At 29.4% G+C, this 18,035-nt stretch overlaps 1 protein-coding gene across 1 annotated transcript; it reads right to left on the reverse strand.

Annotated features, from left to right (window-relative positions):
- Nucleotides 1–1,965: 1,965 nt before the first annotated feature.
- Nucleotides 1,966–17,273, reverse strand: LOC122849490 (cytosolic purine 5'-nucleotidase). Its single transcript, XM_044148201.1, has 7 exons — nucleotides 17,047–17,273; nucleotides 16,530–16,953; nucleotides 16,263–16,419; nucleotides 12,357–12,597; nucleotides 11,973–12,210; nucleotides 11,774–11,893; nucleotides 1,966–3,759 (listed from the first exon to the last, which is right to left on the reverse strand). Exons 2-7 carry the CDS (start codon nucleotides 16,770–16,772, stop codon nucleotides 3,589–3,591), a joined length of 1,170 nt encoding a protein of 389 aa, XP_044004136.1. The 5' UTR covers nucleotides 16,773–16,953; nucleotides 17,047–17,273; the 3' UTR covers nucleotides 1,966–3,588.
- Nucleotides 17,274–18,035: the final 762 nt, after the last annotated feature.

Here is an 18,035-nt window from a genome sequence, read left to right on the forward strand (position 1 = left end):
AAAAAATTATTGTAACGACAAACACACAAGAAATGTGAACTGCACTTGTCGACTTGCAGTTGCATACTGGTCTAAACCAGGTGTATTTAATTCAGGTGCACCTTATACCCTCAAAAAAAATGTCTAATAAAAAATAAATTTTTATTATATTGACATAAAATAACCCTCTCGTCATTCTGCTCTTTATTTTTATAAATTTAAATTCAAATAATTAATTTTAATAATTGCGACCAGCGCTAATAACTAAAATATTTATTCTTTCAATTGTAATGCTTCAATTAAATTTGTACAAGCTGGTAAAAAATGTTTAGTTTTACTAAATGTTTCACTTTTGTTTTTTATTTTTGTCTAATTTTCAGCACTACGTAATTTAAAAAAAGTATTAAATTGATCTTGCAAAGTTGGTGATAAAACACCACCAGGAGGTTCTCAGTGCATGACTCTTTTAGCAATATCATCAAATCTAAAACGTGATAAACTTAAAAGTGCTGTTATCAAAATTTCTTGTATTTCAGGTGAAATTGGACCAACATCAATCAAATAACGTAACTGATCAATAATTTTTCCAACAGTTCCACCATCAGGAATTGGAAAAATTCTCAATAAGGATCCTCAAAGAAAAAAAAAATATATATATATATATATATATTATATATATATATTAGACCTGTCCAAAAAAAAAAAAATTTTCTTTTTGTGCCCTCCTGAGGTCTAAATTTGTTCTTCATGATGACACGAAAGAAAAAATATAAAATTTTTTTTTTCAGGATTTTTTTTGAGCCTGCTCATCGGGTTCTTGTATTTCACGAGAGTTGATATTAGTCTCATTTTTTAGCTCATGAAAATACCTTCAAATTGTCTTGGTACATTTTTTTTGTACTGTTAATAGTTTTGTTTCAAGAAAACCTCAAAAATCATGACTTTGCAGGTATATGCAATTTAACTTGTAAACGTATTTTATTATTATTATTAATAGGATAAGTATTATTATTCGAAAGTATAAAATTGTTGAGCTTGATAGAGAAAAAAATTTTTATGTTAAATAAAATATGTTTAGCAGTTAAATTGCAAATCATGATTTTCAAGCTTTTTTTGAGACGAAAAAACAAAAAACAGTACAAAAAAAATATACAGTGACAATTTGAAGGTATTTTCATAAGCTACAAAATGAGACTAATATCAACTTTCTAGGATTAAAACTGACTGAGTTATGCAAAGTCAAAGACATACAGCCATACGCGCGCGTGTTAATCAAATGGGAAATACAAAAACCCGATGAGCAGGCTCAAAAAAACTCCTAAAAAAAAATTTTTTTTATTTTTATTGTTGTGTCATCATAAAGAACAAATTTAGACCTCAGGAGGGTACAAAAAAAAAATTCTTTTTTTTTTGACAGGTCTAATATATATATATATATAACAATTATATATAAAAATAAATAAATAAATAATATAAAAATAAATTACCAATTAATTTAACAGCATCACCAATAATTATTGGATTTTTTTTATCACAAATAATTTCAATTAATCTTGGAATAATATTTTTATATGTCCAATTGCAATCTTCTTTTTTAGCAAGTAAAATAATTGCTGTTTTAATTTGTATATCAGGTTTTAAAATAAATGCATTAATTAACATATTTGTGATATTAATTGACATTGGATCATCACTTTTACATGGATATTTATAATGACCTTCTATTAATTTTTTGACTTGTATCATCTGTGCAATATCTTGTGGATCAGATGTTTCAATATGAGCAATAGATAATTAAATATTTTCCTTTATTTGAATCATAAAATGAAAGTACTTCTGGCCAAGATGTTATTGCTGAATGTATAATATGAAATGCATTAAATTTTAAACAATACAATGCATTACAACACATTATTCTAACACGTTCATTGTTTTTTTAATTTTTTAATTTCTAATTTTTTAAAATTACAAATATTTTTTTTTTTTCGGAACTGCTATGCCCTCGCACGGCATTCAGTGCAAGTTTTTAAGTAATTTATCACTACCTGGTACATGACCAACCAAACAAATCAGAAGAAATCAGATAAACCCATGTTTTGTAAAGAATATGAATCCTTACAAAATCATCTTAGTGATTTTAATATACAAAATAATTATTCGCAATTATTAATGGTATCATATAATAAAAATTGAGACTCAAAGAAAGGTATAAAAAGTTTCCCGATTTTTTGGATAAATTGGTATTGAAATTCAATATTTGTACTTGACAACTTAAAAAAAAAAAAACTTCGAATACGATTACAAAATGCTAACAATTATTGAATAAAAACAAATAGATCATACAATTTCCAAATTATGAAAGTTCATATTAATTATCAAGACATCAATCACATGAATGATGTTCTAAAAACAATCACTTCCAAGTGACACGCAGTTATTTTTAAGTTTAATTGGATGTAAATAGCACTAAATTTAAACGTGTTTTATAGTTTTTCATCATAAAAAATTTCATATGTATATAAAAAATTCAATGTAAAGTCATAAGTAAAAGTATGATAGAAAGAAATTAGTAATTTTTATTCAAGAAAATTTTATACAACATTGTTGTTACATTATATTCGTCTATTTTCAGTGGCTTAATAAAAATGTATTCTTTATTCATTTACTATCAATAGCGTAGGTTTATCGTTTCTTGAAAAAAAAAAAAAAAAATAGTAATTGCTATAAAATATTGTTACTGGATCAGTCTCTCAATATGTAAATAATAAAATATAATTTTATAGTCAAAATATTCGCAGTTTTTTTTTTCATTTATAAGCTTATGGTGCATAAACAAAATTTTAATATTATGCAAGTATGCCGATTTTAAACTTGATTCAATTCGAATACAGAATTATAATAATCACAGATAAGAAATTTTATTTGAACACACCGACAATTCAATCTAACTTCAGAGACTTTTTTTTCGGAAGGAAAGCAATATAGGGACTTTCATTTTTGTTGAATAACTGGTTTTTATAGTTTCAAGTTGGCTCCCGTGGCCTCAAGCCCTCGTTCCTTTGCGTTCGGTTCGAATTCGGTTTTTTCAAGCCTCACGGATGCTTCATGTTTATACGTGTTTGTATGTGTTTGTCTTAACCCCAAAATTTACACTGGCAAGCTCAACTGTACGCTCCGTGCATACGCTCAGTGTGAAAAGTGAACGAACACACCTATAAAGTTTTTGACGAAAAAGTTTTTTTTTTCAAAGTCATATCAAACTGTGAATATATAAAATAAATCAGTAAAATATGGAAAACATACAAGATCTTTTGTTTTATTAATCTATAAGCTATTACTGTTATTACAATTGTTATAAGCTTATTGTTATTTTGGGCACATAAAACTTTGAAGCTTCAATTACTTGATTATTTCTACAAAAAATATTTTTTCTTTAATTCATTATTTAATAACTTACATTTTGATAAACATAATAAAAAAAAATATTTTCTTCAGTTCCCAATATTTTACAAATATTCTAATGCTCGAAAGAAATTAATTTCAATTCAAATACAGAAATAGATGGATAGATTACATTATAAACTGTTAAGCATAATTCCTTTCTGCACATTAATTAGACTTGCTAGCCTTTCGACTATCAGATTTATTTGATGAATATTGTTTGGTTGAATCGCTGTCATCATCACTGCAATCCTCATCGTGATAATGTGTTACATGATTAGGAGTCTCTGGACGAGCATGAGGTATGTGATTAGGATTTGCGTCAACATGTACGGTTTTCTAGAAGTAGAGAAAAAAACGGTCTATATTATTCATTTCAAGTTGCTTTATACATTAAGGGAAGTAGTGGTCTTCGATTCTTGAAAAAAGTATCGGAATCAGAGTATCGATACTTTTTTTTTAAGAATCGGAAAATCGATGCATCGGCCAAAAATAGTATTCGATACTTAAGTATCGAGTACTTTTTTTTTTCGAATGAATTATCATTTGATTATAATATTTTTATTTTTTTTTAACTATATATTCATGAAAAAATTCAGAAAATTTAAAAATCAAAAAAAATGATTTTATTTATTTATATAATTATTTATTGATTTGTTTATTGAATTAAAAAAATTCCATTTCACGGTAGGCCATACGTTACTCGGTAGGTAAAGAAATCATCACTTTAGTGAAAAATGGTAAAAACATTATTTTTTTTTCTGATATAATAGAACCATAGTTTGCAAACAAATAAAAATAGAAAAAAAAATCCAAAATAAAAAAAATTAACCAAGTGATTTCATATTTTTTCTTGGCTCAGTACACCCGATTTTTTTTCCGATTCTTGAAAAAAAGTATCGAGAATCGATGCATCGGCCCAAAAAAAGTATCGAGTAAAAGTACTCGATACTTTCCGAATTAAAATCGGCTTGTCGATACATCGGCAAAAATCGAAGACCACTGAAGGGAAGTTATTTGTATCCGATTTAAAGTATTAGAGAGTGTTTCTGAAAGTTTTTATAGAGTTGGGGTATCTTTTAGCTACATTTTGGTGTTGATTTATTATGCTTGAGGCTATATTCAGGGCAGGGTAAGTATACGTATAGTATAGTATACGAAAGAGAAACTTTGAACTATTCTTGGTTTAAATTGCGCATAAGTTTGCGGAACCCGGAATGTCAGTTTACCGACACGACGTTTTTTGTGGTCGGAAACTTTGAAGGCGCTTTTTAAAACTTTTATGCGAATTCTGCCGTATTTCGGGCGTCTTCAGCGTGTTAGGTAGGTATGATACCGTCGTATCATACATTAATATCATACAGTATCATAGATTAGAAGCGCTTTTAAATTTTATTTTTCGAACTATTTTACTAACGCCGTTTTGCCCAATCGCCAGAACATAGTTGGCGCCTAAAAGCAATATATCAACTAGGTGACTAGAGTAAAACTGGCATTTGCAGATCAGTAGGATCATTCAGCGCATGCGCGAAAATCCAATAGTACATAAAGAGGGAAATGGAAAGTTTGCGTGTGTGGTCACACAGAGAGGCAAATTGTCGGGATCTTCTTCTGCCCATATATTTAAGGAGGTTATGCAGCTATCACTCTTTTTTTTTTTAAATATAATGAGAATGTTCTGAAATTTTGTACACAGTTAGATCTTTTCATTCTGAATACAACGGTATAATTATTTTCTTATGTTGATCGGTTGAATTTTTTGTAATTAATTATTGAAAATATTATTTAAGATTGGCTCTTATGGAGATTTCAACCATTTTTTTCAGATAGAAAAAATGATGAAAAAGTCTTGAAAAAAATCACACATATACTAGAAACCGAGTTTTATTAATTGCGCGAAAAATTTTGATATGTTGATCGGTCAATTAATGAGTAATTAATTGTAAACTTTACAAAAATTAGATGCGGCAACGTATGGCATGTTCAAACACACACACATACCCGCAGTCCCATATATTGTATACGGGGCGCAGGCACTTTTAAGTTTATTTTTTTACAGTGTAGCCGGATTCCAGTTTTGTCTGTGACGTCAGAAGCGCCCCGCAACACCCGCAATGAGTTTGTGCATAACCTCCTTAATACTACATTAGTCGTATTACATATGTATATGCTTCTGCCGGTCTCACTCTACTTTCTTCACCCCTACCGCGAGCCTCTCTCAAACGCACCCGAATTCAGTGCCGTGGCCCCTGTGGTGAGAGACGTGACTTATCGCCCATACTGGTCTACATGAGTAAAATAATGTAGATATCTAAGATTTTTTTTTTTTTTTAAGGGACTCAGTTTTTTTTTGTAAAATTTTATTTTTTTTTAAGTTCATTATTTGGAACTTGGCAAAACTAGACAAAATTAGTCGAAAAATAAAAATGACAACGGACGGTCATGGAGACCAGTATGGACGATAAGTCATGTCCCTCACCACGGGGGCCACGGTACTGAATTCGGATATCCCCCTTCTCTTCCCGAACCGATATACCATGTGACTTGAGACAAACTCTTAATCGTAATTTTGAGAAAGTTATGCACAGATTCATTGCGGAAGCTTGCGCTTCTGACGTCACAAACAAAACTGAGGGTCCGTTCGAAAACTCACTCGGAAGCCCGGAAGTTCAAGATTGCGATCATAGAAAACTTTTGATATCTTATTGTGGTAGACATGATTTTTTTTTGTTTTCAAAAAATTTGAAAATGTGATGACAGCTGAGAGGTGGTAATAAGTGGCAAGCAAAAAAAAACAGCAACAAAATCAAACGAATGAGGAGAGAAAGAGAATCCACGTCCTTTTTTACTGATCGACCAGAGGAATTTTTATTAATTCTTTTAATCGCGATTTTCCGCTTAACCCTTCGAAATACGCGAAAAATCCCCGATACCTAAATTATAGCTAATTTTTTTCTCTCCAACTTTCATCTAAACTATTTTTTTATCTCTAAAAAAATTTTCAGCTACGTTTAATTACCACCCTCAAATTCCTCACCCTCGAATTAGTAAGTATGATTTTTTTCATCCATATTGTCAAAAACAGGGGCCAAGCATATGGCTTAAGTGGACTATTTATAAAAATTAAAAATATTAAGGGAGTACCTTCATCGATTAGTTTTCTTACAATTTTCCTAGTTTTTGGATATATAAATCTTGAAATTCCCCTGCATCTAATGATCTTAATTTTGTAATCATGAACAATCTAGTATGAGAGATAATTGAGTCTAAACAGGTGAACTTTTTACGTGGTTTAACATTGTAAGTATAGCTTTTTTTTTTTTTATTTTTTTATATTTTTAGTTCTAACGAAAAAACGGTTTTTACTAATTTGATAAAAAATTAATATGTCAAAATTAATATAATTTAGAAAATTTTGAAAAAAAAATTAATAATGCTTGAACTTTCTAGAATCAGAGATATTGTTATGCAAGTTTGCAAAATTTATTAATATTTGACATGAACGTGAGGCTGAGTGGCAATGATGCGTCGCGCGCAGCTTTACACCTATCATATATATCACACACATTCATACATACATCCTGATAAAAATAAACTTATTTATGGAAATAAATTGAAATTTTTTTTAATCAAATTTTCCTAATATTTCTAAACACATTAATTATTTTAACGAATTTATTTTCAATATTTTTAATCGTTTATTAAAGTCAAATTCGACAGCTGTCACAACAACAATCATCATACATTTGCACACACACTAGTATTGGGAAACGCACTGTGGGTGTGGCCAATCGCTGTAAGCAGTCGGCAAAAAAAGAAACTAAATACACACACCCAAGTATATCCCATTAACATTGAATTTTATTGTTTATTAAAAAAACGTTATTAACTATTGAGTATATACTGTCATGGGCACGAAAAACGAATTCCTCACGAAATTTCTTTGAAGAAAATGGTATTATATATGCGGAACATATTACTAGTATTGGTGTAATAATTGATTCAAGTGATAAGTATCATATGTTTGCCACTTGTATACAAACATCTCATCCATAAGAACCATGTCATGATATCGAAGGTCAATTTAAAAAAATTAATGGTGAAATATTATCAGTAATATGTTCATGCAAAGCTGATCTAAGAGAAAAATGTAAACATATCCTTGGTTTCCTTATTTACTGTTCTTTGTAAGTTTTATTTTTATAAATATGTATTATGTTTATACGAATGACAGGTTAAAGTGACAGGTTCACAACAACAATTTTTGTTCTCCTCATAAGTAGTTGGTAAATTACATGATGGGACAGCAATTTTCTAAAGAATGTGCATCGGTTCTGATGCATCGAGAGCTAATTATTTAAAACAAACAGAAACTTGTTACTTGTGATGTTGAAGTATTTAGAGTTTTGTTTACATATAGATAGGTATACTTACTCGTCGTATAATCATAGTAATTAAAATGAGGAGAGCATAACATTGCTTTTTTATTGACTGTTTTGATTTTTAATGCACGTTTTCAAGCATCACACCGATTTATTTTATTAATATCGCCGAAATAATTTTTTACTTTGACAGGTTGTTGTTTGTCTAACCTCGGAAATGCATGGAAACTCAGATCTTTATTTCTCCTGGAATTACTGTTGCACCCAGAAACGTAAAGTCTTGTTTTTTATTTTTTTAAATCAATTTTGCGGAAAATTTTGTACCAGACCTTTTAAACAATTTGTAAAAATATTATTTGTTCATTAATTTAGCATATATACTGTGTATACCACATATGAATGGGTGTATGAAATAGTTTCCAGAAATTTACCACCAGACGTGGTGAATTGTGCGTTTCCCAATATATTTAAACGATCTTGGCTGCGATTGGCTGGGACTGGTACAGTATTAGGCAAAAACTTAAAACTACAATATAGACTTTATTTGTTTCAATTATCACTACGCTGTGAACGAAACTTTCTATTCCGATTCTCGCGGAGGTACTCCCTTAAGTATTACTATTTTTTTTCAGGTTTAAGTTGACAGAGTTTCTATTTAGTTATTTCAAATCTGTCAAATAAATTGGCTAATGTCAAATTTGATCAGATTGTTTTCAAATGAAAAAAATCAGGTCTACCACAACAAAGGATCAAAATATTTCCGAACTCCGCCATTTTGAAGTTCTTTCCAGTTATCAAATACGCTTCGTTCGAGTCTAATACGAAATCTCTAGGTTCATTACCTCGTAAGTTATGACCATTTTTTTTTTTTCTGGTGACAAATCCAATACCCGTGTAAGAATCGCCAAGCATGGAAACACGGCCATACATTGACCGATTAATGGTGGCCCATGGTTGGCAGTCAAGCATCGGTCATTTATGGGATATACTTGGCAAACGACTGGTCCATTATTGTGCTGTCACGATTGGCAGCCTTGCATTGGCCAGTTCGCGGTAAATGCATGGCTGGCCAATAGTGATTACCATTCATCGCCCTGGCGGAAGACTTGATCGATTGAAATTGGCGCTCTTTCAATATCAGTCTGATCGCTGTTTAATAGCAAAAATAAAAGATAATTATAGCGCCTCTAATTTAAATATAAGTAAATGAATTATAAAAAAGTCCTTAAAATAAAATGAATTATACAATCCTAACGCGTTAAAAAATTCTAAAGTCGATTCTATTACGAGCAAATTGTTGATTTTTAATTCATTAAATAATTGTAATTGAATATCATTTATTTGAAAGAAAATATGTTAATAAATCAATTAATTAAATAGTAACAAGTTATTATTCGAAGAAAAAAATTAATATTTTTGTCAATTACAAAGTTCTTTATGTATCAGAAATAATTTTCGATTTCTATATTCAATCTCGCGGTCAATCGGATAACGCGCTTGCCTCCCGCCCCATAGGTTCTCGGTTCGATCCCCCGTCTTAGTTATTTAGTTTAGGAAAAAAAAAAAAAAAAATTCAATCACCTAGGAATTGATTGGAATATACAACAAAATAAATAAATAACTACGAAAAAAAAAAAAAATTTTCAGCATAATAGCGACTCATTTTTTTTTTACATAACAAAAATTTCGAGAAAAAAATTGTTTTTTTTTTTAAATTATGAATCATACATTCCGGGGTGTATGAAATAAATACAAATACAATTTAAGTTTAATTGTTTACATTCATGCATATTCTTTCTTGCATATAACTTGCATATAACTAATGAATATAAAAAATTAAATGTTATCGTATTATTTAGTTTTATCATTTTTTTTGACAAAAAAAAAATATTTCAACTGAGCCACACAAAAATAACAAGTAAACAAAAACACTATGTGACTTCGGATCTTATAGAGTGGGTATAAACTTATACCGACTCTAGGATCTTATTGCGACTAGCGCCGTCGCTGGCGATAATGTGTACTGACTTGCTCCATTCCGTGAGTTTCAGTAAAATTCGAGAGATTAACCTCTTGGTAGACCTGCCTGATCGTTTTAAATAAATGACGTTTTTTTTTTTACAAACAGCTACTGTTTAAATCCAAGACCATGTGGTATAACTTTAGAAGCTTATTCCTTGAAAAAATCTCTCTGCCGTTTGAAACGAGAAAGTCATAGAGTATAATAATCATAATAGTGCTTGTGTCAAGGAGTAGTGGAGTTTACGTTTAGAAGTTTTCTTCTTGACGTGAACCATCTATGACTCTACCTGAATATTATAAAAAAAATTAATATTCCAAACAAGAATTTTTTTTTTTCTTTAAACAAACCATTTTTGATTTAAAATAAATAATTTTTTTGTTATTATGAACCACTTTTTGCCAAGAAGTTTTCTTCTAAAATTAAGAACAATTCCATTCACTTTTAATCAAAAATTTTTCCAGTGCAGGTATTGTTTGTTTGGCTATAATTGAGACCAAGTAAAATTCAGCGGCTAAGTAAAAAATCAAGGAGTTCACACGGAGAAAAATTTTCACTCAATATTACTATGGTGCCACATTACCATAGAACCATATTTTGATTATTAAAAAATTTACTGTCATTTCAACGAAAAAAACACAATTGTAGTCTTGAAAAATTAAAATGTACCATAGCGATTTTGTCATGTTTTTTTTTTGCTATTCCCCGATGAAAAAATTACAACGCATAAAGAAATTTTTACAGAAACCAAATTTAAAATTTAAAATAATCCAGTCTAAAAATTACATTGCACCATAGCAAAAAATATTTTTTTTTTTTTACGCAGGTGGGACGCTTTGCGTCACCTACGTATTGAATTTGTCCGAGAAAAAAAAAAAAGTGTCGTAGCTCCTTAGCCAATAGACCTAGAGACTTCATATTATGATCAAAAGAAGCGTATTTTTAATACCTACAATTCGTATATTTTCGTTTTTTTTGAAAAAGTAATTATTAAAGCCGTAAATGCTAAAAATATCAAATTTGTCATTTTGTCTTTTTTTTAAAAAAATTAATAACTCTTAAACTATCCATCCGATTAACTTTCACCGACTAATTTAAAGTTTCATTTTATTTTTATCTACAATTTGCCGCAAATATGAACGCGGTATCGTAAAAATGGACAAAGATATTGATGATTAATTACAAAATTTTATTTTCGGAGTCATGGAACTGATTAACATTGGAATCTGTCAAAATTATATTGAGGCAGATTAGTCGCGCGAAGTTAGCAGCCCTGCTCAGTAAAACGCACTCACACAGATGAACATATGTTTATAATAATATTCCGTAGTAAACAAAACGACATAACCGATGAGCAATATGACATTTATTTAAAAAAAAAAAAAAATGAACCAATTAATAATTGCACATGACCCACCGGAGAATTGAAAATTTTAATTTTCGTCACAAGTGATTTTTTGCTTTGTTTATTTCTAAAATTTTACTTTGTTGTTATGGACAAAATTAAAATGATCCTCTGAAAATTTACAATGTACCATAGTAATTTTAATAACTTTCTTGGATTTCCTGTAGGTGTCACTAACAAATACAAAGCAACATATTTAAAATTACAATGGGCCATAGCAAAATTGATGAAGGACTCAGAATTGTCAACTGCCCCCACTTTTTAGTCGACTGCGCAGGCGTGACTTTGCTTATTTTCAACTTGTTAATGTAAAACAAATAATATTTCAATTACGCATACGTTGTTGTGGCGCAGCGGATAACTCGTACGATTTGTATATCGATGATATGGGGTTCAAATCCCGGGGTTTAAATATTTTTTTACAATATATTTTTACGAGCGTTTATAAACAAAATAAATTTTGCGTTTGCCAAACCAGTGGTATAACGTTTTAATATGTGATTCAAATTTCCTTAAAGCTTGATAGTCATTGAATTATCAACTTACAATTACATCTAGAGTTAGTTCCTCTTCGTCATCGGTAAGTTTAAATGTACGAGATCGACTAATCATTGGTGTTTCCATGACAAAACGTTGTTCATGTGCGACTGTACTTTCATGTGGCATCTAAATATTAAGGAAATTGAAAAAAAAATTGTTAATATGATTGATTAGTCAATTGAAAAAGAAAAAAAATTGGACATACCAACATTGCAGGTGCTCTAAACATGTATGAGAATGGATAATAAATAAGATTGAGAAATGTTGCAGCGTATAGATCTGCATACCTCACAACTTGACTACTAAAAAAAGTCTGTCTACTACCACTCCTAAATAATGATCCCATCATACCGTATGCCAAGTCCATTTTATGTGTGACATCTCTTATTGATGCTCGAAGTTTTGAAATATCTGGTTTCTCTTTTGTACTACTGTCTAAATTTCTAAGAAAAAAAAAAAAAAATACAATTTATTAGAATATAATTTACAATATAATTATAAATTACTATAAATATTGTACATTATTCAAAAACAAATTTGTTATTGTGGTTGCTATAATTCATTATTGTTATTTTTTAATATTACTTACTTATACATTTCACCAAGCATAACATCTAGATTTTGAAGTTCAGCAAACAACTGACATTTATCAGTCCAAACATGAAGCTCTTGAACTAATTCAGGAACAATTAAAAATGTTCTCCATCCACGTATTTTTTTACTTTTTAATATATCACCAAAAATATGATCTCCAATGTATAATACATCTTTACCTTTTGCTCCAATCATTTCAGTAAAAACATCACAAGACCCTCCTGAATAAACTTCGCCTAAAAAGAAAAATATATTCCTATATTTTAACGAACATTAAGCATATTTATTTATTTTAATATTCTCAAACTTTCATTCTCATTAAGGTTGATTCTGGATAATTAAATTTCTATGCAAATTTTTTTTTTTTTAGGTTTATTTTTTAAATGAAATAGTTATTTTTTAAATGAAATAGTTATCTACACTGTCAATTTTTTTTCCTTCGGACTTTACGAGATAACGAGTGTCAAAGTTGGCAACTTTTATACACAGGGCAAGAAGACTAGAGACCAGGAGAGTTAACTACAGTGGTGGGGGTGAGACTGTAGGCGTCGGTATCCAGCTAGAGCTATTTGACCGTACAGAACAGAAATTCGGCTAATTGATCGGTCTTTTCCGGACTTTCCGAACTTGTAATAATATGTATTTCTGTGTTTACATTTTGAAGTGATGTATTAATATGTTATGGTACATTTTTTTAAAAAATGTTTTAAATATAAACATTGATGGTACATACTGAATATTTTGTATTCAAGAATTATAATTTTTTTGTAGTATTTAATTAACGTGTTACTCTAGTAAACTCGAGACCTCTGGCGGATGGCATATGAAAACATAATATTTTCTATGAGTGCGAAAAGGATAGAAAAAAGAAAAAAATATTGTTTCTGACTTCCACCCATGTATTTAGACAAAGACAAAAATTTATTTTTCTATTTTATGAACAAAATATTTTAGGTCAGAAAATTATTATTTAACTAAAAAATTCGTCTTTTTTTCCTCTACAGACTGATAGTTTTTGAGAATTCTCCAACTTTTAGTTTTATATGAAAGTTTAAGTTGAACCCAAAAAAAAGTAAAATCTCCCTATCTTACCGTGTTTAACCTCGAAAAAAATAGCAACTTTAATAGTTTATTATAAACCAACAAAGTTATTCAGGACAAAAAAAAAGTTATGAATAGATGTATTTCTTTGCATAGAATCGTTTTTTATCAATTACATTGGTCTCTAACTATTTTGACTTTACTAGAGTAATACCTTAATAAATAATTAACTAATCCGCGAGCGACCACGAGAGAAAAATTGTTGATTGAGATTGTCATTTATTGTTGAGTTATGTCGTATTACTTTGAGACACACTGCTACAAAATCCACACTGAAAAAAAAATTCCTCCGGAGAAGAAATTTTGTTCTTGAAAAAAAAAGCATTTGAAATATGAAAGAAAAGTTTTGGTTTAAACAAAAAAGTTCTTCTTTCAAAAAATAAAAATTTCTTAAATTGTATAAACGTTATCTTGGATCATGACTGAATGTTTATAATGTAAAAAAAAAATTTCTTGGGTTATGAAAAACTATATTTTGGTTCATGAACAAATGTTCCTCTTTGTAGAAGTACGCTTGTTGGATTATGGCAAATATGTTATGGTTCAAGACCACGCATTCCTCTTTCAAGAACTTCGCTTCTATTGGATTATGGAAGAAATATCATAGTCCAAGACCACGTGTTCCCCTTTGTAGAAGTACGCTTCTTGGATTATAAAAAAATTATTAAAAATTAAATTGAATTGTAGAGTAATGCGGGGAAAATAATAGAGTGGTGGGGAGTTTTGTATCTTTCTTTTCTCTATAGTTTTCTTTTTCTAATATAAACTCCAAGCTGACTGCCAAACTCCCCACCACTCTATTATTCTCGTGCCACTCTGTAATCCCCATACCGCTCAGCCGCCGCATTACTCTACAATTTAAATTTTATAATTTAATTTTTAATAATTTTTTTAACCACTTTAACAATTATTTTTTTGGCAGCCAAGTTTTTTTTATATTTAAAATACATTGAAAAAAAATAACTTAGCTCGGCTGCCATTTATAACGTGTTTTAAAATTCATGTTTTTTTCAATTTTCAAAAATTACTATCTCGGCCGGATGGTAATTGATAAGGCAGCCATTTTAAAATTAATTTAATACAATAAAATTAAAAGTACTTGATAAAAAATTATGTGCGGAAGAGTTGTTTAAATTATCAAATTTTTACCTGGCTTACCTGTGGACGGCAGGTCATTAAAACGGAAGCCAACAATGCAACGTGTTCTGGGTCTCGAGGACTACCATTGAACGTATTTTTGTAATATATGGTTCTGTTCAGGTTTTTTGCAACCTACTCACGGACTATTAAGGCCGTCTTGTTCCGAACTTAATCAAGAATACTCATTCTGAATAAGGTGCCTGATCTAAACTTGATCAAGAACTGATCAATCAATATATATATTTTGGAACTTGAATTTTTTTTTAACCCTGTCAAGATAGCATCAATAAAACTTTATTTCATCTTAAATAAGGCCGGCTTGATCCAAACCTGATCAAGACTTGATCGATAAATAAATTCATCTTGGAAAAATTGATTTATTATCACCTTGATTGTCGTATAAATTTCTTAATTATAATAAAAATTATAATTTTACTTTCTAGAATGAAAAAATATTTTTGCTCATCACAAAATTTATTTTATATTATTTTTATTATTACGATTTTTTTTTTTTAAACATTGATAAAATATTTTTTATTGAAAAAAAAGAGGTCAAACGTGGGGTAATAATGTCTCAAGACTGGTCTAAATCGTCGGTTTGATTCTCGATCAGCGTGTTAGAAAAAAAAAAAACTCTTCTCTATGACAACACACATACCGTCATGACATTAGTACTCGGACACCCCCTAGTAGTCGGACACCTGGCTGTTATTCAGTAATTATGCCGATAATTTTTTTTTTAAAATGCAAACAATTTTTTAAAATATTTCTACTTCTTATATTCTTCAATTTAAACAGGCGGTTTTTGTTTTATAAATAGTAAAAAAATTTTTTAAAAAATATTAGAGGTAGAGTAAAATCAAACGGCTATCAGAGAGCACTGTGAAAAGTCGTAGTCGAGTGATTGCTACTAATTAAATCATCAATTCATGCGTCAATCAAGTATAATTAATTTTAGTGTTTGATATTAATTTCTGTAAAAATGTTTGAATTTTCCGATTAGATAAAAAAAAATTTTAGATGAAATTTTTATAAATATAAATAACAAAGTCCGACTACTGGGGTCCTTTAATTTTATTTGGGACCAGTATCCGGACACTTATAACAACTAGTAAAACTGACGACATCACCAAACATGACCTAAATTTGTTTGACGTCGATGTTTTTTCCCTGTTCATAAGGTGCCTAACTTGTGCAACAACTGGTTCTCATATATTTTAGATGTCCGGATACTAGGGAAATTGAAAAATTTTTTAATTAATTAAATTTTCATTGAATTTATAATTTATATGAATTTTTTTTTTTAAATGAAAGATATTATTTTAAAGAATTTGAAAAAGATGATGAATTTTTTGATTCAGATTTGATCAAAAATGGATTTGAAATCAATGTTGCCTGATTGAGTCTTGATCTCAATTTCCACTCGGGTAGCGCCACAAAATTTTCGGGGCCTGGGGACAAAATAGACGTATACACCCTTCCAAACCTCGAAATATTGATACGTGTATGCCGCTTGGAATCAACCTTAACAGAATAGAACAAAAAAATTGAAAAAAAAACCACATGACTTATTTCGAAGACTAGAAGGTACTCTCATGAATAATAGATTGATAAAGCTTCGCGAATGATGCTTTAATATTCATGGTTGTTGAAAAATTACCCCTATGTAAAGGCCCTTTGTGTGTTCCAAGTTTCAAAGCACCACTTTTTGTATCCACTTGACGTAAAATAGTTCCCTCACCAAAAAATAACGGCTTATTTGCATCAACCACGATTGTATCAAAATAAGTTTTCCAATTTCTATGTGACTCATCAGGCTAAAATAGTTAAATTCTTTGATTTATAATAATATATAATTAATAATAATAATAATAATAATAATAATAATAATAATAATAATAATAAATTAATAAATTAATAAACTTACTCTGGCACCGTGAGAAAAATCGAACAAATATGTCATTATTTTATCAGTAAAAACATAATCACTGTTTGTTAATAAAAATACTTTAGCTCCACTTTCTCGTATTCTTGTTAAAAACATTGGTAATCTTTCGTCTTTTTTAACAAATTCATCTAAATTTTGTATAGTTCTAGTTTTCAAATCACCATGTATATGTACCCAATCAACAGCGTTACGAACATCTTGGAATATACTTTTAAAACTCATTGTTAGTTCACCTTCTTTAACACCAGTTTTTTCACGTGTATATTGAGGTGAGTTTGTAAAAAAATCAATAAGACATGCAATTAAATAAGTCTCAGGTAAATTAAATAATGTGTTTAATACGTAAACTCGTGATTCATCAAGTTGAAGAAATTTATTTGGATAAAGTTCGTATACTTGGGAACTGTAAATATAAATCGATTAATAAATTCATGTTACAATATACATTTAATTGAAGTGTTGTTCCTTAATTAAGACAAAACTAATAATGACTTACTGTTTGAGAAACTCAAAACCATGAACACAAACAAGTATATTTCCATAAGCATCAACTTTTAACAAATTTCCATAGAGTGTATCAAACCATAAACCCCTTACTGGAAAACTTGGATCATACTCAAATCCTCGAATTCTATCTTCATCATTATTGTATTGTGGACTAAAAGTATTAAATGTGATTAGTTGATATTTCGAATACAAATTTTTACAAATATTTTTATATAATTAAAACTAAAAATTATTATTATTATTTAGTTGAGATTTTATTAACCGATGACTTGGTTTTATTTTATTGATATTATGACTCATCAATTCCCAATTTTTATTGTTGTATCTCATGTTACACATTTTCAATGATTCAGCTATAGCCTTATAGAGCCATATTTATCTTTATATCCTATTATTCAGAAAATTAATCCAAAAAAAGACCTGGTAACGTTTGTTGGGGCATGTGGCCCGCGTTACCCGTTGAAAATTAAAAATTTTCAATACTCCGGCTAGGGCCATGATTATTTCAACTTATTGCTGAAATATAATTTAATAGTTTATTACCAATAACATTACTCGAATCAAGGCTTTTTTTTGGAGCCTTATAAACATTTTATTTCAACTCTATTATGACATTTTTTGGTCCGTTTTTTTGATTTTTTTTTCGGCGAGTCATAACTTTTGTTATAATCAAGATAGGGAATTTGTATTAGGCTCAAATTATGCGCCTTAAAAAAATCTAGTGACGGCATTGGGTTTTTTTTTTCTCTCAATAACAGTTTTCAAGCAAAAAAATTAAATATCCGAATTTTTTGTCAAATTTTGAAGTTTTTTTTTTTTTTCTCAAAAACTATTATAGATAGGGGAAAAAACCCATTATGCGGGCGATAGAGTTTTTTGAGACGCATAATATAAGCCTTATACGAAGTCTCTCTTTTGATTTCGCGTTGAGTTATTCATTGCGCCGTTTTTCAGTTTTTTTTCGGCGAGCCATAACTT

Source organism: Aphidius gifuensis, linkage group LG2 (genome assembly GCF_014905175.1).
Source record: "Aphidius gifuensis isolate YNYX2018 linkage group LG2, ASM1490517v1, whole genome shotgun sequence".
Taxonomy (NCBI): Eukaryota; Metazoa; Arthropoda; class Insecta; order Hymenoptera; family Braconidae; genus Aphidius; species Aphidius gifuensis.

Bases quoted from the DNA above. Each gene is read 5' to 3' on its own strand.
- LOC122849490 (XM_044148201.1), bottom strand. From the start codon at position 16,772: ATGAGTTTTAAAAGTATATTCCAAGATGTTCGTAACGCTGTTGATTGG. The intron at 16,420-16,529 runs GTAAGTTTATTA...TAACTATTTTAG, and splicing joins ATTTTTCTCACGGTGCCAGA to CCTGATGAGTCACATAGAAA. The intron at 12,598-16,262 runs GTAATTTTTCAA...TTTTCTTTTTAG, and splicing joins CAAAGGGCCTTTACATAGGG to GCGAAGTTTATTCAGGAGGG.